Raw genomic sequence first — 25,608 nt, 5'->3', positions numbered from 1 at the left:
AGTCCATACCAAGAATTCCCTATGACAAAGGAGGAGTGAGTTCCAGGCCAACCTGGATTACATAGTCAGGTAGCCTTATCTCAAACAAAACAAAGTCTGAAGAGATGACTCAGCAAATAAAAAGCACTTTATCGGAGCAAGCCTGACAACCTGAGTTGATCCCCAGTACACACTGTGGATGGAAATTACCAAGTCCTGAAGTCCTCTGACCCCATCCACATGTATGGATACACATACCCAGTAATAGTAAAAGCAAAATGTAGGGGGCTGGAGAGATGGCTCAGAAGTTAAGAGAACTAACTGGTCTTCCAGAAGATCCAGGTTTAATTCCCAGCACCCACATAACAGCTCATAATTGTCTGTAACTCCAGTTCTTGGGGACCTGGCATACTCACTAGACATACATGCAGGCAAAACACCAGTGCACATAAAAATAAATAAATCTTAAAAAAAAAATCAGAAAGACAAACATGCCCTATCTACTCAATCTTTTCTAGTTTTGTGTTTCTACTAATACTTTCTTTAAAGTGTTGGGCTATTTCTTTTTTTTTTAATTTTAATGACATTCAATTGTATACTTTACAAAAGCTCTTTGAGTTCTAAACCTTTAATTTATCTATACATATATAGACATTGCTGCACATTACAAATTGTAGATTATAATATTACTCTTTAAATGCATTGGTAGCATTTAGCAAATATAAAACGTATACATTATATAAACACGTTTCTTGGCATAGACTATTTCTTAGAAGCAGCCAAAACACATGAATATTCATTAAACACATGAATCTCAGCCTTCAAATTGGTGGCTGGAGTTTGAGAAGCCCTGTGCCCACCACTCATTGGCTTAAGAGTTTTGAAAGACCCACATCACAAAGTGGGAATATGAGAACGAACTCAGGAAACTGAATGTTCTGTTGACAATGTCCTTTCCAGGACTCAGCAGCTTTGGACCTTCGAGGAATGGGACAGGTGCTTCCCCCTCATCTTATGGAAGAGCGGCTAATCCGGCAGCAGCAGGAGATGGAAGAGGACCAGCGCTGGCTGGAGAAGGAAGAGCGATTTCTGGTAACGCTGTGCAGAGCATTCAGCCCCATCCAGCTGTACCTTACATACTGCTGCAGGACTCCATTTCTAAAGCAAAAGACTTACTTTACATCTCGCCCCAAACCCTTGCCATCATGGGCTGTTTGTTATTATTGATGATATTTTAGGAATCCACTTCCAAAATTTTGTAGTGTATTATAGCTCAGAGATTTCTCTGAGGTTTTTTTTTTTTTTCCATTACCACATTGTTGAAACGAGAAGAGTCCACGTTAGTGTGAAGGTAAAACACTGCATCTCAGCCATGTAGACGTGTGCTAACATGGCTGCAAGTCCTGTCTGCCTCCTGTCCCAGCTGCAGTGTGTCTGACAGATGCATCTGGACCTTGAGGAGAATGGTCTTTCAGGCACCTCTTGCTGAGAGCCCCATTCAGAAGTCTCTAAGTGACAGAGAGCTCTCTTTCTGATCCTCCTGAATTGCTGTGTTCTTGCCTCAGCACTGGAACCTGTGAGACTTGTTCCTCCTCCTCTCCAGCCTTAAGAAAAAATGTTACTGGAAAGAACCAGGGTTCCTGCTGCTTTCAAAGTCTGTCTTAGTAGTTTTACCTGGGGAACCCAAACCTGACTCCTTATGCTTTGGCTGAGTCATTATACACCAATGTAACTGGCATTGGTTAGGTTTTGTTGTTGTTGTTGTTTTGTTTTGTTTTGTTTTTTGTTTGTTTGTTTTTTTTTTGTCAACTTGACACAGGCTAGAGTTCTAGAGTTATTTGGGAAGAATGACTTGGTTGAGAAAACGCTCCATAAAATTTTTAGACAACTCTGTAGTGCATTTTCTTAATAATGATTGATGTGAGTGGGCACAGCTCCCTGGGGGTAGTACCATCCTGAGCAGGTGGTCTTGAATGATTGTAAGAATGCACGCTGAAACTGGGCGGTGGTGGCACATGCCTTTAATCCCAACACTTGGGAGGTAGAGGCAGGTGAATCTCTATGAGTTTGAGGCCAGCTTGGTCTACAAGAGCTAGTTCCAGGACAGGCACCAAAGCTATAGAGAAACCTTGTCTCAAAAAAAAAAAAAAAAAAAAAAAGAAAGAAAGAAAGAAAGAAAGAAAAAGGAAAATGCAGGCTGAAACAATCTCTGGGGATATCAAGTAGCAATCCTCCATGGTCTCTGCCTCAGTTCCTGTTTCCAGGTGGAGACTGACTTGAGAGTTGTGAGCTGAAATAAACTCTTTCTCCCCAAGTTGCTTTTGGCCATGGTGTTTTGTCTTAACTAGAAACCTAAGACACCACCTTAGTGCTGTACTTTATGTTAAGAGACAAGGTACAGAGAGGGCAGAATTCAGTCCTGGTCCTAAACTCCTTGAAGTCTATGACAGGAAGCATTCAAATCAACCAGTGATGGTATTGTAAGGCAGTGGTTTCAAGCAATACTCTTAAAGATTTTATTCTTTGTATATAGCTTTCTTTTTTTGAGAGAGGGTGTTTCTGCACTGTCTTGACAATTGAATTCAGAGCCTCATACATGCTAGCTATTTGTTCTAACACTGATCACAGATTAAAACATGTTCTACCAGCTTGAATGCAAAAGCTTCTCTGTTTAAAGTTAAAACAATGAAAGCTTTCTTTTGAAATTTATTTATTTTATATGGATTGGTGTTTTTGCCTTCATAAATGTCTGTGTAAGGGTGTTGGTTCTCCTGGAACTGGAGTCACAAACAGTTGTGAACTTTCATGTGGGTGCTGGGAATCGAACCCTAGTCCTCTGAAAAAGCAGTCAGTGTTCTTAACCTTTGAGCCACCTCTCCAGCCCCAACAATGAAAGCTTTTACACTCAAGCTGGTGGAGTGTGCTTTAATCTGTGCAGACAGCTAGTGCATTGAGTGTTCTCCTGGGGAAGTCCTAGGGCCAACTCAGGGAACAGCAAACAGTGCACACGGGAACCAGAACACACTGGGAAGGCTCTGTTTTTTCAGTGTTTGTTTGTTTTTTATTACACTTTTTTTTTCCAAGATGGGGTGCTCTAGCATATCTGTGGAAGTAAGAGTACAACTTGGAGGAGTTATGCAACCAGGAAATGTCCTCAGGTTATCAGACTTGGAGGCAGGAACCTTTACTTGATGAGATGTCTTGCCAGCCTTCAGTGTCTTATTTCTGTTTCAACCTCAGATGTACCACATATTTCACAATTCAAGTGTCTGCCCCTTCAGATACATCATCTCTTAACACATGTTCTTATCAAAGTTAACAGTGACTAATAGGACAGTAAACTATAGCAATATTGCTTGTGTTCATATGGCATTTTCTATATAATGTTCCTGTATAAAGTTATTCAATTTTCACAACCATCCTATACAATTAGAATGTGTTCTTAATCTTTTGTCCAGCCTCTTGGGGACCATGTGTGCCTCAGAATTTACTGTGGTTATTTTCAACCACTTAGACACTTAATGTATGACACAAATTAAAATACCAGAGTCAACCATTAACATTTCTACACAAGATACAAATGCATTACAGGGAAATAAAGATAATTTATTCCCATTTGGTTGGGTTTTACTACTAAATCAGATACCTTTAAACTAAAAAAATGCAAGTTTAGGTTTTAGGAGTAAGGCTGAATGAACGAACTTGTGTCTACTCATTGGGATAAGGTGCAGGTGCAGAACAATGGTGTGTCAGTGCTGGGGACCTATGCTCCATGCAGAGCAGCCCTCTAGTATTGCTGCATGTTCTTCTCCGTGGGACTAGAGTTTAACCATGCTGTCACGTCCCTCATCACATGGATTTATACTTTATATCCCTTTGGAGAAAAATATCCTTTATTTTAAGGATCTTTAGTTTGTTAAGGCAGATCTAGATTTTTAAGTCATGCCACAAAATAGTAGTTGTGGTTTAATTCTCCTAATCTGGGTAGTCGTTTGGGAATGAATCTAAGAATACACCAATTGTTCCCTGATTTATGTCTTAACCTTTTTTTTTTGTCCAGAAAGAAGCCTCCCCATCATTTTACACACACACACACACACACACACACACACACACACACACACACAGAGAGAGAGAGAGAGAGAGAGAGAGAGAGAGAGAGAGAGAGAGAGAGAGCACGTGCATTTGTTGGATTTTTAAAAGTGAAATTATTTGAATTTGATAGGCTTCAGTGTAGGTGTGGTGTATGTGGCTCCACTGAGCAGAAGTTTGCTGCTGATCGCTATTGAATGCTGTCACCCACTTTCTCTGACAACTGAGATCAAAAGAAAAGAGGAACCCTGTGCCTCCTGTGGTGCTGGGGAGACAGCAGAGTTCAGATGATGTATGAGCTAAGCCTTGAAAGAGAAACTGGAATTTGCAGAGCAAACAGGCACAGGAAATACATTCCAGGCAGTGGGAAGAGCGTGGGTAATGACGTGGGGTCATGGGACTGGCTTAGCCAGATGTGACCCGTGCTGATCTCCTGAGGGAGTTGGGGAATTCTCATCGGAAGGCTCAGGGGGCCAGCATTCTACAGGCTTGTTTTTCTTTGAGATTGTGTGCATGCACTGTACCTCTTATTTTGAAGCACATGGTGAGTTCTGGTGAAGGCCCCACTTGTGCTTCGTGCAGGGTGCCTCTGAGTAGCTTGTGTGCGTGCGTAGTCCGTCTGCAGAGCTGAGTTACACGTCCCCAGAGCCCTGACTGTAATGTCCACCTTGATGAGTCTCCCTCCATATCCAACAGAAAGGCCTGCTGGAGTGTCTTGACAATTCAATTCTAATTTATCCAGTATAGGTTCTATAATCTCTGAGAAGGTACCTGCCTTTGCTGCCTGAATAAAGTGCTATCTGTCTATAAAGAGCCTCACCTGTATCAGCTCCTCCTTGGCACTAAGCTGCCCAGTTGTGCATTTTTGTATGAGACACTCTATTGTTAGGACTTTAGCTGTTGCTGCTGCTGTTGCCAGGACTCACTAAATTGTCTAAAGTAGCCTTGAATTTACTCATTGTGTATCTTAGAAGGTACCAAGACTGCAGCCCTCCTCCATCAGAGCAACTGAGATCACAAGCCTAAGCCAATATCCCCAACTTGCCCCACCCCCATCCCCGTCTCCTAACAGTCACCTTGTGAAGACTTTCTTTGACCTGTCCGTTTAGGTTTTCTAGATGTACAACTGAGTTGCTTTTTCATTTTTTTTTTTTTTAATTAGGCTGGGGATGTATCTCAATGGTAAAGTGCTTGACTAGTATGTGTAAGGTACTGGGTTCAGGCCTCACTTTAGGGAATTAAAAAAAAAATCACACACCTATAATCCTAGTACTTAGCTCATTGAGGCAGTGTTGCTGTGAGTTCTTGACCAACCAGGGCTATAGTGTGGGTCCCAGTATCAAATCACCTTGTGTTTTCTTGTCTTCTTCATTTTCAATTTTTGTTACAATATTTGTTTTTCTCTCAAAGAATTGCCTGTTTGTGCCTTATATTCTTCGCCTGCTTTCATTTAAAGTTTTCTGTTCTCCGTGAAGCTTGACTGTATGTATTAAATGTTCTACTAATTGTAAGGGGAAGCTTTGGACAGGCCTTCCAAGTCCAATGGAAGCGTCTCATAGGCTTGACTGCCCTCTGCAGACAAATCCCTATATGTTTACAACTGCTGGTTGGTGCTCATAATTGAGTGATTATTCCTGGAGAGGTGTTTTTAAAAACAGTCTCCTCCTTACCTGCTTCATCCCTGTTATCCCCTCTCCCTTCCTCCTGGCTGTTTCATCAGAACATCAAAGTCGCCAGATCCTGAACTAACCCTGTTAGCTTTCTCTTTGGGTTTTGTATCATTTCCCTTATTCATTTACCTGAAAAGCTGAGGTGTTATCCCTTCTTTGCCTTCTGTCATATTCACTGTCACCAGATCCTATTATTTTTGAGTCCTGCCACCCTCACATCTTCCCTAACCATACTGGATCTCTCAGCATGCGCTGATGAGCAACTTTGTGCACAACAGTAAGACAGATGCAGTGCTCTTTGTCTGTGGTGAGGAGAAAGTGACAGACTAATGGACAGTGGGCAGAGATGGAAAGAGTTAAGTGCTTTGAAAAGAATCTGAAGAAGGGTTCCTTTCAACCCCAGAGAATGAACAGATGTTAAGCCCCAGGGTAAACCTGCACGGTGGGGCACAGAGTGGATACTGCCTTATCCTAATCTGGTAAAGAAGAAAAAAACAAAAGTGTCTCCTGCCACCTACCATTTGCCGCTTGCTGTCTTCAGAATGTTGACTGCAGTTGCATCCATTTCCATGTAGAGCCCTGGAAGGAGGAAGGGCAGAGTATACAGGATACAAGACGGAAGCAGGCAAACCCAAGGACTTCCCTCTTGAGCTCCAAGTGGGTGGTGGAGAGAACTCTTAATTGAGTAATAAGTAATCTCTCTGGCCCATTTGAATTACATGAAATATTCTCTAAAATGTTGTCACTCTTGCTACGTGTTTTCCCTGCTAAACTGAGAGCTCCTGTTTCTCCTATCACTGTTTAGGCCCTGTGCTTAGTATAGAAGGTACCAGCACTGGAGTCAATAAGCAGTACTTACCTCATGCCTTTTCTTGTGCTTCTGCATCTGACTTGGTAGATTGTTCCTTCTCGCCATGTGTTTGGGCACAGATACACTCTGGAGGGCCACCGCTGAGATTTGCGCCCATGCACCAACCCTCAAGCAGAAATGGATCTGAGTGCAGTAAGGGTCAAGTGTGGTGATGTGTGAGCAGGAGAGAACAGAGCCTGTTTGTCTACAGAGGACACCCCATCCCACCTGCTTTTATCTGCATGTCTGTGAGCTCCTGCACCACAGAGCCACAAACCTTCTTGGAACACATTGTACCCCTGTCCAATCCTTGAGCATCTGCAACTGTTGAACCAGACATGACTGAGAGTTTGCAACCCCTTTAAAGAGACCGTTCTAAAAGACAGTACACTAGCTGCCCTCTGTTGGGTCCTCAAGACTGCAGTAGTCAGCATGAAGCGTGCTTCTCAGAGTGCTGTCTTCTCACGTGTGGAGACCATTATAGAGCAGTACTCTCAAGAAATAAAAATCAGCTAATAGAAAAATTATATTTCTTTTTCAAAGATTTATTTATTTATTATGTATACAGTGTTGTGTTTGCATGTGTGTCTACTCTCCAGAAGATCTCCTTATAGATGGTTATGAGCCACCATGCGATTTCTGGGAATTGAATTCAGGACTTCTGGAAGAGCAGCCAGCAGCCATCTCTCAAGCCCCCCGAAAAATGATATTTTTAAAGAAACGCAATATGGAAACCAAACTTCCTTATTTCTTTTATGCATGCATCTGGGTGTGCGCATGAAAGCAAACATGTTTGTGTATGGTGTGTTTAATGTATATGTAGATTACTTTGAGAAGTTGGTTCTCTCCTTCTACCATGGAATTCAAGAACCAAACTCAGGTTCAGATTCGTCACAGCAAACACTTTCACCTTTTGAACCATCTCACTGGCCCAGACTGCCTTATAAACTCTGCCATCCTAAAATAATTCCTGGCTGTGGAAGCTTCAGAAGACATACACCATGTCCCCTGTGGTGAACTGGACAGCCGTTGTGGGTTGTACTCTCCAGTGTAAGCAGATAGACTCTGTTACTTGAAAGTTGACTAGTTCTTCCCATAATACTGTCCAAATCTTTTTTTTTAAGATTTATTTCTTTATTATGCATACAGTGTTCTGTCTGCATGTCTGCCTGCATTCTAGAACAGGGCATCAGATCTCATTACAGATGGTTGCGAGCCACCATGTGGGTGCTGGGAATTGAACTCAGGACCTCTGGAAGAGCAGCCTGTGCTCTTAACCACTGAGCCATCTCTTCAGCCCCTGTCCAAATCTTTTTTCCACTGAATCACAATAACTATTGCTTGGAAGACTTAGGTTTCCAGAACTCAATGCTAAGTTTTGAGGTTGCTGCCGTTAACTGCTACTGACATCCACTGAGTCATTTACCAAGTGTTTGGGTGGGTCAGAAGTCTCTCCTCAGATCATAGTCCTGCACAGAATGATTTCGGTGACAGAAGCTCCTGCCTGAGGTCATATGCTCTCTTGATGGCAAATACTCTCTGTTTTACTGTGCCTCCCTCCTTTCCATACCCAGCTCAAGATTGTGACCTTTCTTAGATGGCCTGTGCTTGTGAATCGCTGCTGTAAAGCTCTTGCTAACAGACTCCTTTGCCAGAGTGCTAACAGCCAGAGTAGAGCTACAGTCTAATGAGAAACCTTGTTTTCCTTCTGAGAATTGCTTAAAATAGTGACTTGGCTTCTTATTACTGTGCACAGTACTGTACTAAAAAAAGGGGACTTTTTATAAAGTTTAAAATGTAGAAGGCCTGTCTACATAAAGCCTGTTCTGTATTCCTCTCACACAGTGGACCCAGTCAGTCCTGATGAAAGAAAACCAAAAAGGGAGCTAGGGCATAGAAACAAGGGCTGCCTGCCAGAGAACAGACTGCTCTGACAGCCATTGGCCTCCATACAGGCTTCCTGGGAAAAAAGGCCTCTGTATTGAAAGCCTTAGGCATTTTCTAGCAGCACGAGTGTGGAGTCAGGAGCTGACCTGTTTGTTGCTGCATCCCAAGAACCTGATTCAATGTCACACAGGTGGAACCAGCAAATGAAAACAGTACAAGACCCCAGACTGCACAGCAGATCCCCTTCCAGTCATCAGAGGGCCCCTCTGGCCAGGCATATGGTTCTGGAAGAAGAAGTGCAGGGTCTTACCCCAAAAATTAAAAGAAAGGGACACATAAATGGCTCAGTGGATAAAAGCACTTGATACTAAGCCTGAAAACCTGAGTTTGTTCCCTGAGACCTACACAGTTGAAGGTGAACATCAACTCACTCAGGTTGTCTTCTGACCTCCACTCATGAGCCATGGTATGTGCACAATCACATACACACTAAATATATAATTAAGGATATTTAATATTTATGGAAAATATAAATCATTCAAGGTGCACTAGGCTAGTCAGAAGATCGCTGACAGAACACATATAACATGTTCAAGGACCTCAGTTACATTCCCAACACCAAAAAGGAAAAGAATTATGTGCTTATCATCACACTTGGGAACACAGATAGCACAATGACAGTGTTTCTTCTAAAGATGGTGGTGGGGAGAAACAAGTATCTGGAAGCTGGTACTGTAGTGGGGTTAGGACTGCAGTATTTGAGAATTGGGTATAAAATGATGAACTTAAGTCCAAATATCTGAGAGTAACATACACATACCAAATGAAATTATCTTGGTCTTTGTTTTCATCTCTAGAAACCTGATGTGAGGCTCTCTCGAGGCAGCATCGACAGGGAGGATGGGAGTTTTCAGGGTCCGGTAAGCATCTGCCTGTACTCTCCCCAGAGCTTGGGATCAAATTCTGCTGTGCTGGACAGCCAAGCATATTGACATTCATGCTATGGGATAGTATGGCCTTTGTGTAAATAATGGGAAGGTTATCTAAGACCATCACTATGCCGTGTACCAGGTGTTCCTGGCCTGTTACTAATACAAACTTTTTTTTCCTTTTTTCTTTTTTTTTTGTTTTGTTTTGTTGTTGTTTTGTTTTTTGAGACAGGATAGCTATGGAGCTCTGACCGTTCGGTTTTCTGATTTGGTTGGGGTTTCTAACATAGGGTCTCATGTAGCCAAGACAGGCCTCAAACTTGCCAAGTTAGTCGAAATTGGCCTTAAACTCTTCCCTACTTCCACTGGGACGATAGGTACACCACATCATGCTGGGCATGACTACGAATTTTTCCAGAGTCATAAAACTTGTTCAAGCAAGATGTCTTTTTTCTGGGTGTTAGGACAGAAATACCTGAATTTTCTTTAAACAGCTAGCCCTTAAGACAGAACCCATACAACTGCCTACCAGTTCTGTTCTATACAGGTATACCTTGTTAGATGATTCTGTAGTGCTCTGAGAACACACCCTCCTAGTTTTGTTGAACTCCCAACCTCTGAGTGTTCATATTGTGTGTGAATTTTCCTACTGGGCTTATGAGTACAGCACAGCCAACAAACACTAGCGGTAAAGGTCTGTCCATGTTGGCCTTGTTTCTCTAACTCCTCTTATGCAGGACACTTGGATGTTCCCCCACGCACTTCTGCTTCCAAAGTGTTGCATGTCCTCACCTCAGGGCTCAGATCAGAATTCATGCTCCATGTGTTCACTGTCTCTTTTCACTTCGCTTCAGCTACATAAGGCAAGAATCTGTTTTGTACCCACAACAGTGCCAAGAACACAGCTGGGACTCAGTAACTTCCCTAACATTCAATAAGTAGATGGCATCTGAAATAAAAAGCAATGTACAAAAGCAAATGGTTAGAAAATCATTCTTCATACCCTCTGCCCCGAGGAATTTGTAAGTGTGGGGGTCAGGGAGTAGTCTGGGACCCTGCTTAGTGATAGAGTATGCCCTTTTAATGCAGGTGGTATCATGGATTGGTTCTCCAGAACCGTCAAAAATAAGAGGGTTTGTCCAGGTGTGTGACATACACTTGTAGTCTCGGAATCTTAAGATGATGAGGCAGAGGGTTGGAGAGATGGCTCAGTGGGTATGAGTGGGTTGGAGTGTTTGCTGTTCTATTGTGAGGACTCAGGTTCAGATCCCAGCAGATCTCATATCAGGCAGCTCACAAGTGCCTGTAACTCCAGTCCCAAAGGATCTCTTCTTATATCCTCAGCTACCTGTCACATATATGTGTATATACTCATACACACATACATACACACATACTTGAACATTTTAAAATCTTTTTTTTAAAAAATGATGCTGTAGCAGGAGGGAGGATCAGTTAAACTCAGAATTCCCTGCCCTGACTAGGCAACATAATAGAATCTGTCTTTAAGAACCAACCAGCTGGGCTGGAGAGATGGTTCAGAGGTTAAGAACACTGATTGTTCTTCCAGAGGTCCTGAGTTCAATTCCCAGCAACCACATGGTGGCTCACAACCATCTGTAAAGAAATCTGGTGCTGTCTTCTGGCCTGCAGGCACATATGCAGACAGAACACTGTAAAGAAAATAAATAAATAAATAAATCTTTAAAAAAAAACAGCTTTTTGATGTGATAAAACACCTTGACCAAGGCAATATATAGAGAGTATAAAAAGCTTATTTGGGGCATATGGTTTCAGAGGGTTAGAGTCCATATGTAAGGACAGCAAGGCAGCAGGCAGCTAAAACAGCAAGCATCAAGAAATGGTGTGCTGTCTGTAAATTCTCAAGAGCCTGTGACACACTTCTTTATTATTATTATTATTATTATTATTATTATTTGATCAATTAACTTTTTCCCAGCCCAATCACAGTTTCATTTCCCTTCAGAAAAGCACCAGCCTCCCATGTTTATCAGCTAGCCCATGGCATATCAAGTTATAGTGAGACTAGGTACCTCCTCTTCTATTAAGGCTGTATTAGGCAACCCAACAAGAGGAAGGGGTCCTAGAACAGTCAACTGAGTCAGAGACACCCCCCCACTCCCTCTGCCAGGAGTCACACAAGAGGATCAAGGCCCACAACTGTAACACATGACACACTTCTAACAAGGCTTGAACCATCCCCAAACAGTGCCACTAGCTAAGGTCCAAGTGTTTAAACATGTTATAACATACGAGGGAGATGTGGACTCAAACAAACAACTACACCATTATTTAAATAATTTATGCATTCAGATGAATGATTTTTTTAAGTCAAAATAAATAGCATTTATAAAAACTGATTCTGGTACAGGATTATGAAACAGTTTTGAGGGCAGTGCAGGTGTTAAACTGTACTGATCTTGGGTAGGAATGGTCTTGTGTTTCATCTTCTTTGGAGGAGTTCCTAAGACTATCCTACATTTGCCTCAGATATGCTATGTAGCAAAGGTTGACCTTAAATTTCTGATCTTTTGCTCCCACTTGCCAAGTGCTAGGTTTATGTGCATGTGTCACCATGGTTGATATGGTACTAAGGAAGTACATTACCAACTGAGCTACATTCCTAGCCATGAAACAGTTTTCATTATGTGTGCTACTCTGTGGCTCTGGTTTTTAAAGACGCGCTTACTCCAGTTGAAAATAAGGCAGTATACATGTACATATATGTGTCTATATGGATGTATATGTGCATATGTATGTATATATATATAGCCTAATAAGATCTTCATCACATTTAGATTTGATTATAGTTTTGTTCTCCAATGGTAGGCATCCAACCCAATCACTCATACATACTAGCAGCCATACCTCTAGCAAATAGATTAATGTAGGTGCAGTTTCAGAAGTTGGGTATAGTAGCATGTACCTGTTAACCCAGGTCTTGGAAGGTAGAGGCAGGAGGGTCAAATTTAAAAACAGTCTAGATCGGTGGTGGTGCACATCTGTAATTCCAGCACTCAGGAGGCAGGGCAGGCAAATCTCTGTGAGTTTAGCCAGACTGGTCTACCAGTCCATTTCTAGGACAGGCTCCAAAGCTACACAGAGAAACCCTGTCTTATAAAACAAAAACAAAACAAAATATCAGCCTAGACTACGTAGAAAGATCCTGCCATTACAGATAAAAACATACATTTATACAGTTTTAGACAGTACAGCTGGAGGAAGAATTGTCTTACGTAGAACTGTCTTTTTATCCATCAGCGGATAAACAGATTCAGAACTGCCTGTGAATTGGATTTCCTGACTGGGTCTGGGCAATGACCTAGATAACACTGGATTCTGACAACACAGTGCCTCAGGTTCAGTGACACTGGTGCCTCTGGGTCATCTAGCAGCTACTATGTCCAGGTCTTCTTGTACTATAATTGTTCTCACTATAGCCTTACTGTGATCTAGTCCTCAGCCGGAGGAGAGGTGGGAATCCTAAGCAGCCAGCAGGATGAACACATACTATCAAGGCCTGGAATTTTAAACGTTTAATGGTGAGCAGTGAACCAGATGGTGGTGGCACACACCTTTAATCCCAGCACTCAGGAGGCAGAGGCAAGCGAATCTGTGAGTTCAAGGCCAGCCTGGTCTACAGAGTGAGTTCCAGGACTGGCTTCATAGCTACTGGGAAACCCTGTCTCGGGGAAAAAAACAAAAAACAAAAAAATGGATGAATAATAAGAACTTGAGGCCACTGTGTTCAACCCAGAGTATCCCAGATACATTGGTTACTTGCTCTATCACACCCAGCTGAGACCCTCAGTCATCTCAAGACTCCAGCAGAAAGTTCAAGGTGAAGAAAAACAGGGAAAGAGGAAGTGGACCGTACACTGACCAACCTTTTCTTTTCCACAGACTGGAAACCAACACATCTATCAGCCTGTGGGGAAACCAGGTAAGTGAAGAAATGTATTGTGAATGAGGAAGTATGTATGGTTTGGCAGGAGTAGGATTTTAAGTGGAATGTCCTGTAATGCTCACAGTCTTCTTCTACTCAGTAGTGTGGTGTTCACCACATTAGGCCTGTGCCTAGAGTACTAGAAACCTGAGCTTCCTGACATAAATCATCAGAGGCCCCTTGTCAGAACATGAGCCTCCTGTATGCTGTAGCAATGCTAGTAGTAATGGGTTCGGAGTGCTTGGGAGCCTGATCAATAATGTGTGATGGGGACCTTTTTGCTTTTTCAGATCCTGCAGCTCCACCAAAGAAACCACCACGCCCTGGAGCACCTGGCCATCTAAGCAACCTGGCGAGCATCAGCAGCTCTGGGGACAGCTACAATGAGGGTGTCAAGGTGGGCATCTAAGCCTGTGCAGCGTAGTCTGTTCCAGGTTGGTGGGATCACTGGGTCCTCAGCACATGACACTTACGTTGTAGTGATCAGAGATGTTGACAAGGAGACTGTAAGAAGACCCAGGATTTAGCATCCCTTGTTCCGAACCTCTCGAGATTCTAAAAAAAGTATTGACTGGAGTCTTTGCTTCTGTTCTCTAAGCATGCTAGACTTGAGGGACTTTGTACCAGAATCCTGTTGCCAGATGAAAGTAAATGAGATAGATACTTCTTGTTTTAAACATGAAGCCAGGGTGTCTGGAATAAGTAGGTGCTCACTGTTGTCTACACATATTTCTAAATATAGCCTTGTGGAAAGGTATTTTCTGTTTCAACTTGGAAATGTACTTATAAAAGGAGCAGTTCTTATGCTGGAGCAGTAAGACGTATCTGCTCAGATACATCTGTAAGCTTTCTCTGGAGGGACTCCTTAGCTCCCTCCTTAGGATTGTATCACCAGACATCACTGTTTGGCTCTCCTGGTTCCCCTTATCTCCTGAGGACAGAAAGGAGGTGTTTACCCTATCACCCCCACCCCTATCTTCTAATCCAACAGTTAAAGGTGGGATCTCTTCATTTCCCACTTGGTGACAGATCCCTCTTCCTGTGTTCCACTTTTCAGTCTGATACACTTTTTTTTTTTTGCATTTTAATAGCTTTAGAATAGGGGTAGCATTTATTTCTTAGTGGTTTAGGTTTTTGTCTTGGTTTTTTTTGTTTGTTTGCTTGCTTGCTTAACTTTTTTAATGAGGAACTGAGGGATGGGTTAGTTGGTAATGTGTTTGCCACATAAGCATGAGGGTCTGAGAACAGTTCCCCAGAACCCAATATTAGGTTTGATAGCATATACTCAAATCTCAGTAGTGGGGAGGCAGCGAGAGACAGTTTCTTAGTTAGGCTTCCCTGGCTGTCTACCCTACCTCAGGTCCCGATAAGAGATACTGTCAGGAAAAAACAAACAAACAAACAAGATAGACAGCTGTGGTGTTGTAGGCCCTTAATTTAAACTCCAGTACTCTGGAATTAGAGACAACAAATCTCTGTGAGTACAATGCCAGCCTAATCTACAAAGTGAGTTCCAGAACAGCCAGCACTATAAAGTGAAACCCTGTCTCAAAATACTAAAATAAAAACAAAATGTTTGGCAACTGAGGAGCAATAGCTGAGGTTGACTTCTTGCTACCATACATCTACATGAAATCATGCAAACATACAAAATGATGCATCATTCAAGTGATGGTATATTCCTATATCCCACCTCTCAGAAAACAAACAGGAAGATTGAGTTCAAGGCCAGTCTGGGCAACATAATGTGACTGTCTTTTGTTGTTGTTGTTGTTGTTGTTTAAGAAAAAGTGCCTGTTGTGATAGATGACACCTTAGATCTGATGATTATGGGTAGTTATTTAGTGCTGCCTCTGCCATCAGTCTCACAAGGTTGGTAGTGGTCATATTTTTCATACTAGATAATCATGGTTCACAGAAGTGGAATAGTTTGTTCAGGGTCACTCAGAGCCAATGATTGGACCAGCATGCCACTGTGGGCCCTGAACTGCATACTGAAAGTGCCCTCTTATGGGTGATCAGAGTGATGTGATGTCATCTCAAGAGTGAAATTCGGGGGCACATCTTCTCCATGCTCAGGGCAGGTTGGTCTGTGGCTCTGAGGGCACCATTGTCATGTCCATTCCCAAAGTGACCAGAGCAGCATGGATTTACTGTGGCACACATTAGCATACTCATGCGTTATGTTGAGTAAACACAGCTGGACTAGTGTACTCCTGCTGAGATCAGTCCTAGAACACCTGCTAGCTAGTCTTAGCGCCATAAACCCAGGCAACTTCTCAGCAGCTGTCAGCAACACTGGGTATTCTTGGAGAAGAATCAGGTGAAGACACAAATCTTCTAATACCGTGTCATTAAATCTGAAAGGAGAAAGGAAAAGTTAAAATAATGAACTATTTTCATTTTCAAAAGCAGCCAAGAGTAAACCTTTGAACTGTCTTATGTTATAATAAATAGCTGGCCTGGAGTCCTGACATTTTTCCATCTTTCTCTATAGTCCATCATGAGAGTGACATCATGATGAAGTGTGCATGAGAACACTCTTAATATAGGGTTCATAGGGAGAAATCTTGTGGGAGAAACAGACTTACTGCACCTAGATGAAGATGATGTGTATATCTTTTTTTCATTATCTGCTTAGTATAGGTGGTTAAACCTGTCCTAAAGGAATGATATTGAGCTTTTTAAAACAGTATTTTTTTATATAAAAATGTTTAGTTTGCCTTGAACTATTTGTAACTCAAATAATTCACCCAAATAACATTTAGCCAGAAATAGTCTCCAGCTTTCTTTGTAGGTTTTACTTTTTGTAGTTGTGTTGTTTCCTAGTTCTTATGCTGGGCAGCCTGTTTGCCGCTGAGTTCATGTCCTATTTTTCTTCCTCTGGGTTTTAAGCAGAGTAGGAACTGACTATCTCTAATGGGTGGTGGTTTTTTAACTGCCAGCCCAGGAGTTTCTAAGTTATCAAAACTCTGGACAATAAAAAAAATCTATAATAGAGCCAGGCAGTGGTGGCACATGCCTTAATCCTAGCACTTGGGAGGCAGAGGCAGGTGGATCTCTGAGTTTGAGGCCAGCCTGGTCTACAGAGAGAGTTCCAAGACAGACTTCAAAGGTACACAGAGAAACCCTGTCTTGAAAACCCAACAAAATAAAAATTAAAAATCTATAATAGATGTTTCTCCAACCAAGCTCTGACTTCTAGTATGCTACTGTGACGGGTCCTAGAGGCAGAACGACAGCTCCTATGACGGCTCGATCAAAGGGTGTCATGCACAGAAGAAGCTTTAAGCAGCTTAAACTAGGTTTCCATTGGTCTACTAAAACTGAACAGTTATTTTATATCTTGATGGTAGTGCTCTTTAGATATCCCCTCTGGGAAGCCTGTAGACCTTCCTGTACTGGTATAGTTTAAGTGTACTTCCTGTGAAGAGGAACAGATAAGTAACTACACTGTGATCCTCAGTGCCTTAGAAACCTCTGGGTGTTTACACCTCTGAACTGAACTGAAGGTTCTATGAGGCATGGAGGCTTTTAGACTGGTCTATAGGTGACAGTCTGCTACATTTTCCCTGCCAGTCTGTTCACAGTAAGATCGCTAGGGGTTGAACTGAGGAGACAAAACAGCAAAGCCACCCAGTTTCTAAAACAAAAATGCCAGCCTGATTTATACCAATAATCCAAGCATTTTGAGATCCTGAGGCAGGTGGGTTGAGAGTTTAAGACTAACCTAGGCTACATAATAAAATCCTGTCTTTAGAAGATTTAAAAGTATATACACACAAAACAACAACCACAAAAAAAAGTGTGGAGTGTTAAAAAGAATTAAAAGCCTCTGAATTAGACACAGCCCCTACCTATAAGTTCATCTTAGGCATCAAGGAATTGAAGTCTAAGAGACCATATGCAGTGACTGAGGCTCATCTCCTGGAAGTCAAATGGCAGATCACTGATTACATATGCCCTTCTCCTCTCTTGCTTGCACGGCTGCCCATTGCCACTCACAGGCTTTGCATGCTGTCCTCATTTATCTCATGGGAATGAATGTTGCATGGCAGGGTTCTAGTAATGTGCTATGCAAAGAGCTGATGGCAGGCACAGTTACTTCTGACAGCCAGTGAGCAGAGAGTACCCGGCAGCCTTGTAGCTAGTGCCCAGGTATTCTGCTCATATGTTATATGGGAGTTTTCTGCTGCCTTATTAATATTGTTTTTCTTTTTTCCTTTTCTCTGATAAATCCTTTAACTTTTCCTCACCTTCTGTTCGACAATAGCCATGGAGGGTAAGCACATCATATCTGTGTGTCTGTCTGGATTGCTTTATCACACCCAGCTCTCTGCATGTGACTCTGGACTAGCATGTGGATAGCCCTGTGGGAGGGCACACTTGCTTTGTTTGTCACCTCTCATGACAGACAGGTGCCAAAAAGTGTTTTTTCCAGAGACTGGTACATGACCAGCTTTGCAATGAACTCAGACACAACTGTCTGCTGCAGTATGCCTTTCCAAGGCATCCAGAAATCTGGCATAGCCTCAGGACCATAGCAGACCCATAATTGTATATTTAGTCTTTCTAAAATATACCCACACAGCTTGAATTTTGAAACACTACTCATCCTTTCCCCTAGGAAAGAGCCCCATGTCATTCTGCCCTCAGCACATAGGATATCATGAGTAATATCTGGCATCTCTGGACCCAGGTCCTGTATCATGTTTACACTCTGACTTTATATGCTTCTCCTCATCACTACTCGAGGAACCGAGCCCTGCTGGCCTTGGTTTACCAAACAATCACCATAGGACTGGCAGGGAGTCCCTTCTCTGCTACATGAATATGAGTAGCTCTATGAAAGTAGACGGTGTCTGCCTAAAGCAAATGCATGTGAGTCCACATTTATCATCATGAAAAGAGCACTTTGCTGTTAGTGTGTGAAGGCAGCAAAGCTGAGCAGAACTTAAAACCAGCAGAGATCCTTATTATTGATGCTGTTTGATCATTTAGTAATGTTTCAGTCACTTTCCCTAAAGTCCAATCAATCCTTGCTTATAAATTCTGTGGGTTGTTTCCCTTGTGAATGACTTGGGGGTCTGGGACACTTAATCTCCACTTTGAATCTGGAGACTTTAGTGTATATGATTTCATCTCATTTCCTTTAACTGAGCTCAAAGTTGGAGGACATCACTGTCTCATTTGTTGTCCCTTGGATGGCTTGCTTTACTGTCATCCTCAAACTGAACTATGTCCTGACAAACAAGAAAATTCATTACCTTCTGCATCTGCTTTGATCTCTTTTAAAGACTCTCTAACTTAATTGTGGTGATACCTCACTATCTTCTGGGAAGCAGGAAATGACCAGCTTCTGTGTTATCAGCTTCAGCCCCAGGAAATCAGCCCCCCTCCCACTGCCAACCTCGACCGGTCCAATGACAAGGTATATGAGAACGTGACGGGCCTAGTGAAAGCTGTCATTGAGATGTCCAGCAAAATCCAGCCAGCTCCTCCGGAGGAATACGTCCCTATGGTGAAGGTAAAATCCACTCAGTATGATGAGGATGGCCTCTTTTCCCAGGGAAGCCAGAGCTGATGCTTTGAGTGTAAAGGACACCACCAGATGGTGACAGTGTCCTTAGACATTACTGTAGCAAACACTAGGCTGAGAATATACCTTGAAGCAGCAGAATCTTCTGATTACTGTTGTTTTTAAATTTAGTGGAATGGGCAAAAAAAAAATCTAAAGAGCATAGGTTGTGTGGAATGTTGTGTAACGGTAATGCTAAGTGTATGACTGAAGGACACAGCAGTGGGAGTGACTTCCTTCTGAGGACGTGGTGGAAAAGAACATGAGGGACACACTTAAGTGCTCATGAAAGCCAGGGCACATCTTCAGCTCTCATTATTCAGGTGCCTCTACCTTGGTTTTTAAGTATGTTCTGGGGATTGCATTGAAGTCCTTTGACTTGAAAATCAAGTACTTACCTGATCTATCTGCCCTGCTCCTATGGTGTTTCTCTTAAGCAGAGGAGTAGACTTTATGTAAGTGACGATAACCCTGTCCTGGTGGTCCTGTCCACTCAGAAGGTTGAGGCACAGCAACCACTTGAATCCCAAGAATTCTGGATCAGCAGTATAGTAAAGACCCTTTTCAAAAACAAAAAAATATTAAAAGAGAATAAGGAAGACAAGCATGTTGGCGCACACCTTTAATTCCCAGCTCTCTAGATGCAGAGGCAGGCGAATCTCAGTGAGTTCCAGGACAGCCAGGGCTACTCAGAGAAACCCTGTCTTGAAAAATTTTTTTTAAAAAAGTGACAATAATTGGCTGGGCAGTTGTAGTGCATACCTTTAATCTCAGCACTTGGGAGAAAGAGGCAGGCTGATGGATCTTTGTGAGTTTGAGATCAGCCTGGACTACAGAGTAACCCCGTCTGGGGGCAGGGGAAAATGACAATAATTTTTTGATTTTGTTGTTGTTGTTGTTTTGTTTTGTTTTGTTTTGTTTTGGGTTTTGGTCTGTTTAGTTTGGTTTTGGGGTTTTTTTTGTTTGTTTGTTTGTTTTTTGGGTTTTTTGTTTTTATTTTTTTGGTTTTTCAAGACAGGGTTTCTCTATAGCTATGGAGCCTGTCTTGGAACTAGCTCTTGTAGACCAGACTGGCAATAATTAATAAAGGATGGAAGATCCTGGGAGATATTGGGAGAGAGAAAAAATTAGATAAGTGTATTATATGAAAACTTTTCAATTAAAAAAGCATTTTTTAAAAGTTGTGATGGGGGGGGGAGTTCCATGGCTTAGAGCACTTACTGTTCTTCCAGAAGACTCGGGTTCAGTTCCCAGCAGCTACATGATGGCTTACAACTTCCTGTAACTCCAGTTTCAGGAGATCCAATGCCCTTCTCTGGCTTGAGTCATCCATGATACACAGGCACACATACAGACAAAACATACATACACATTAAAAAAAGCCAACACTGTTGACAAAAGACCCAAGCTCAATTTACAACCACCTGAAAGTTGGACTCAAGTGTATTCCGTGTCTTCTTCTGTCCTCCGTGGGTATACACACACAGTAAAAATTCAGAAGAATACCACCACACCCAGGCTCTGCTTAGTTTTAGGTGTTGTGTGAAATTCAAAATGGGCTCCCAGCCAGGCAGTGGTGGTGCACACCTTTAATCCCAGCCCTCGGGAGGCAGAGGCAGGTGGATCTCTGTGAGTTTGAGGCCAGCCTGGTCTACAAGAGCTAATTCCAGGACAGGGTCCAAAGCTATAGAGAAACCCTGTCTTGAAAAACCTAAAACAAAAAACAAAATGGGCTTCCAAATAAGACCCACCTTGCCTCCATGCATTGGGACCTTGTCTTTAACCAGATTAAATGCTCAGGAACGAAGGCATACCCTTTGTCTACTTGTCTGAACTGTGAGGGTGCCACAATCTGGAAGCCAGGTGGGGAAAGAAAAAAGGTGAGTTTTCACCTGTAGAAGCTTCTGATGTAGCTTTTGCCCTGGGCATGAGAGCAAAGGACAGTCAGACTTAATCTTCAGGGACAGGAGCCTAGTAACATGCAACACCCATCAGGACTCACAAACTTCTGCGTTCCTTATATATGACCTTTGTGTGGTGTCTTATGGTGGTGATCTCAGTATTTGGGAGGCTGAAGAGAGAAAATTACAGTGAGTTTAGGCCAGCCTTGGCTACAGAGTGATACCCTGTCTAAAATAAAATTTTCCTAATAGGTAGCAGAAGGGAAAACAGTAAAGTACATACTTGAGAGAAAAATATCAGTGTTGGCCTAACATCCTCATGTGTCCTAATTCTTCTGCGGTTCTTGTCTTAGGAAGTCGGCCTGGCCCTGCGGACCTTACTGGCCACTGTGGATGAGACCATTCCTGTCCTCCCAGCCAGCACACATCGAGAGGTAGGCCACAGTGCTGGGTGGGGTCATGCTAGAGGACAGTTGTGATGCTGGTTTAGTCACCAAAGTGCCCAAGGTAAACAACTGAAGTTTCAAAGATTTCAACTTATGAGCGCCAAGCACCATCATTTCTGTACTGTAGAGAGGAAGGGTGGCATGAACAATATATGATTGTTGAAGGAGGTCTGCTTGTTGGTTCCTGTCCACCCAGCTAGCTTAGACCTGAAATAACCACACAGAAACTGTATTAATTAAATCACTGCTAGGCCCATTAGCTCTATCTTCTTATTGGCTAACTCTTACATCTTAATTTAATCCATTTCTATTAATCTGTATATCATCATGAGGTTGTGGCCTACCAGCAAAGTTTCAGCATATCTATCTCCCGAAGCTCCATGGTGGCTCTCACCACTTTCCTTCTCCCAACATTCAATCCAGTCCCCCCTCACACATCGCCTACCTAAGTTCTGCCCTATCAACAGGCCAGGGGAGTTTCTTTATTCATTAACCAGTAAAAGCAACACATAGACAGAAGGACCTCCCTCACCTTTTCCTGTTTTCTATTTAAACAAAAAGGAAGGCTTTAACTTTAACATAGTAAAATTACATCTAACAAAACAGTTATCAAACAAGAATTATAAGTTACAATATTTATATCTTCTTTATCTTTTGTCATAGCTAGGAAAACTATAACTATAAATTCTTCAACTCCATCAAAGACTCCAGAAGGATATACTATTACCTAAGTAAACAGGAAATGCATTGTAAGCAACTTCCAAAATTCTAGGATTGACAGAGACATCTCACTATCCGTACAGTCACCCAAAGTTCTTCTGTACCATTGGGGCATCAATCTTCAGCCTACAGGCCCATAGTATCTGGCAGACTTTTCCATAAAGCAGGAAATTTTAAAGACAGTTCTGCCTATATTGGCAGTTTGTCGGTCACTTTCTTCTGTATCCTGCAGAATATCTGGCAGACTCTTTCATGAAGCAGGAACCCCGAAAGACAGTCTCACCTTTAAGCAAGTTCAGCAGTCATTTCTCCGTGGGTCCTGCATGTCCATCCAGTTCAGCAGTTTAGGCAAGAGCAGTTTCTTGCCCAAATGGCTAACAAACTCCATAAGGAGCCTCTTCAATGCCCATCTTCCTCTTGAAGTAGACTGGGTGAGGAGAGAGAGAGGGAGGGAGGGAGGGAGGGAGGGAGGGAGGGAGGGAGGGAGGGAGAGAGAGAGAGTGAGAGAGAGTGAGAGTGTCTTGGGCCTTTGATTCTTACCCATAAATCTCAGCCTTTCCAAGTAGTGTTGGTATTCCCTGTAAAGGGGATATAAAAGTCCTTTTAACCAATTGCTTTAAGGATCCAAAATTCACCTCAGATACTATCCCCTGGCAACAGTCTCATATAGCCCAGGCTGGCTAGTCACTGAAATTTCTTTCCTCCTCTGCTGGCCAGAGTGCTGGATTACAGACAGCTGTCACCTTGCCCATTCTTGGCTGCCTTTTAGTTTTCTTTTGGTTTTGTTTTGTTTTTGTTTTTGTTTTTTTTTTTTGGTTTTTTTTTTTTTTTTTTGATTTTTCAAGACAGGGTTTTGCTGTAGCTTTGGAGCCTGTCCTGGAACTCCTTCTATGAACCAAGCTGGCCTTGAACTCACAGAGATCCACTTGCCTCTGCCTCCCAAGTGCTGGGATTAAAGGTGTGCGCTCCTACTCCCTGGTGCCTTTTAGTAGTTTTGTTTCATTTGTACAACGTCTAAATGAAGGGAGCCACAACCCTCCTCCACTGGTCCCTTTTCTACTCCCCCACCCCCTTGGTTTTTTGAGACTGGGTTTCACTGTATAGCCCTAGCTATCCTGGAATTCATTCTGTAGAACAGGCTGATACTGCTTCCTCATTGCTGAGATTAAAGGCATGTACTACCACCACCTGGCCTCCTTTCCTGTTTCTAGTGTACCATGCACTGTTCTTCAACCTATCCTGCCTGGGATTTTTGTTGTTGTTGTTTCTTTTTATTATTATTATGTATATAACATTCCTTCTATGTATGTTTGCATGCCAGAAGAGGGCACCAGATCTCATTATAGATGGCTGCGAACCACCATGTGGTTGCTGGGAATTGAACTTGAGACCTCTGGAAGAGCAGTCAGTGCTCTTAACCTCTGAGCCATCTCCCCAGCCCCTGTTGTTTCTTTTTCTTAAATTAAAAAAAAAAAAAATTTTTTTATATTGTCTGGTGGTTTGCCTACCTATGTGCAGTTCCGTTGGAGGCTAGAAGAGAAAGTGTTAGATCTCCTAGAAGTTAGAGATGGCTATGAGCTGCCGTGTGGGTGCCCCTGGGACTCTGGAAGAGCCCTCAGTGCTGTTAACTGCTGTCCCGTGTCTCTTGCCCCTTGCTCTTTACTCTGAAAAGATTTTCAGACTTATAAAAACTTGTCAGATTAATAACAAAAAATTTCAAGCATCCTTTATTTGAAGTGCAAGTGTCATATATCAATACTTCACCACATTTACATTCTCTCTCCAAGGTGTCCACCTGTTTGTTCATCCTTAATCATGAACATCTGTGGGGCTTCTGATACCAGGGATGGCCTGCTGTATACCCACCCTGCAGCTGTGAGCGCTGAGCCTCTGGTTGCTGCAAGCTCCTTTCCTGCTGGGTGTGCTGAGGGCCTGTCGCCTGTAATGCAAGGCAGCTTGGGTTGTGTGTTTTGAATGGTTGCCTATCCACCTATCTCTGTGTTACCTCTGCTCTTCTGAAAGATGTTTGGCTGCTTTTTCCTCTTACATGGCATCAAATTTTGGAGTGTGGAAAACTTTTGTTTTTGCCTCATTTTTTCTTTAATTGTTGTTACGTGTGTGCGCATGTATATATACCTAAAATATGTAACTATAACCTGCTCGGTTTATATGTTTCTTGTATGTATTTTTTTACATTTATTATGTATACAATATTCTGTCTGCATGTATGCCTGCAGGCCAGAAGAGGGCACCAGACCTCATTACAGATGGTTGTGAGCCACCATGTGGTTCCTGGGAATTGAACTCAGGACCTTTAGAAGAGCAGGCAATGCTCTTAACTACTGAGCCATTTCTCTAGCCCCTGTATGTATGTTTTCAGTGATGACTAGTTGGTATTGAATAGCCAGTTGACCTGCCCTTTTCTGGGGAAGATTGTCCCACTCTCAGCATTTCTCAGCTGCCTGTAGTTCATGTAGGGATAAGCCTTTCACCCATCCACAGTAACACATCTGTTGGTATTATCCTTGTTCAGCTCCTGTTTAGGCAGCACTGAAAACCAGGGAACAGGGACTTGCTGTGAGACTGCCTCCTGGGAATGCCAGAAGCTACATTCATAGTCTTACTAGCATAGGAGAGCTTTTTGAGGCAGGTCCTCAATATATGGTCTGGGTTGACTTGGGACTTGAACTTGAAACCCTCCTCCTGAGCCTCCCCAGGGCCAGGATTACAGGTGCACATTGCTGCACTCAGCTGACATTGGCATTTTTAGTAACCCTAAAGGATTCTGTAAGCATGCAGGTGTATCCTGATAAGTGATTGTCCCAGAGCTCCAGACAGCAGCACTGAATGTGCCATGTTGAGTCCTGATTGAGGTGCTCTACTAGACTGCAACTCACATTGCAAAGCTTCTGACTCACCCTACTATGTGATATTAAAAGAGCCTTTCTTTGATCCTGCTTCCCTTCTCTACTGCCTCCCCTCCCGCCTGCCAGGCAGCTATGTTCATCCCAGTTTTCTGCAGTGACTTGCTCTAGAAGTATCAGAGACCATTTAAATCAGAGTCTTCCTCACTCACTCCTGCCAGTCCCCTCACTGGCCCTTCTGCCTTTGAGCATGGCCAGCCATGCCATCTTCTTTTTTGTTTGGTTTTTTTGAGACAGGTTTTCTCTGTGTAACAGTCCTGGCTCTGTAAACCAGGCTGACCTCGAACTCACAGAGATCCCCCTGCCACTGCCTCCCAAGTGCTGGGATTAGAGGCATGCACCTCTACCACCTGGCAAAAACTTTTTTTTTCTTTTGGTAGTGTTGGGGATCAAACCCAGGGCCCTGTGCATGATAGACAGGTGCTCTATCACTGTACTGGATCTTTAACGCACAGGGCTCTTTTAAAGGGGAACGTAGTGAGTGTGCACAGGAGGTGCTCTTAGTGGCTGCAACTGAGGAGGATGTGTTCTGTCAGGACCCCAAGGGCAGGCCAGTACAGATGCCTGAACACTAACAATGTCCCCATCCTTTCATTCAACCTTTCTAGAGCAGTTGTCTGGATTATGTCATTCTCCCTCTACACATTGTCTCCAGCAAGATGAAG

General features: G+C 42.8%; 1 protein-coding gene across 13 annotated transcripts in view; it reads left to right on the top strand.

Annotated features, from left to right (window-relative positions):
* Ptk2 (protein tyrosine kinase 2) overlaps nt 1-25,608 on the top strand; it is a 192,908-nt gene that overhangs the window by 164,646 nt on the left and 2,654 nt on the right. For all 13 annotated transcript variants that reach the window (XM_087898836.1, XM_087898840.1, XM_085678897.2 and 10 more), the window contains 6 exons: nt 940-1,071; nt 9,336-9,398; nt 13,332-13,371; nt 13,665-13,771; nt 18,746-18,901; nt 21,207-21,287. In XM_087898836.1, coding sequence (XP_087754962.1) covers nt 940-1,071; nt 9,336-9,398; nt 13,332-13,371; nt 13,665-13,771; nt 18,746-18,901; nt 21,207-21,287 — 579 coding nt within the window. The remainder of the gene's footprint in view (nt 1-939; nt 1,072-9,335; nt 9,399-13,331; nt 13,372-13,664; nt 13,772-18,745; nt 18,902-21,206; nt 21,288-25,608) is intronic.

The sequence above is a fragment of the Myodes glareolus genome, chromosome 19, assembly GCF_982192425.1.
Source record: "Myodes glareolus chromosome 19, mMyoGla1.1, whole genome shotgun sequence".
Taxonomy (NCBI): domain Eukaryota; kingdom Metazoa; phylum Chordata; class Mammalia; order Rodentia; family Cricetidae; genus Myodes; species Myodes glareolus.
The sequence above is the reverse complement of the archived record's forward strand: the minus strand, read 5'-3'. Positions and strand labels throughout refer to the sequence as shown.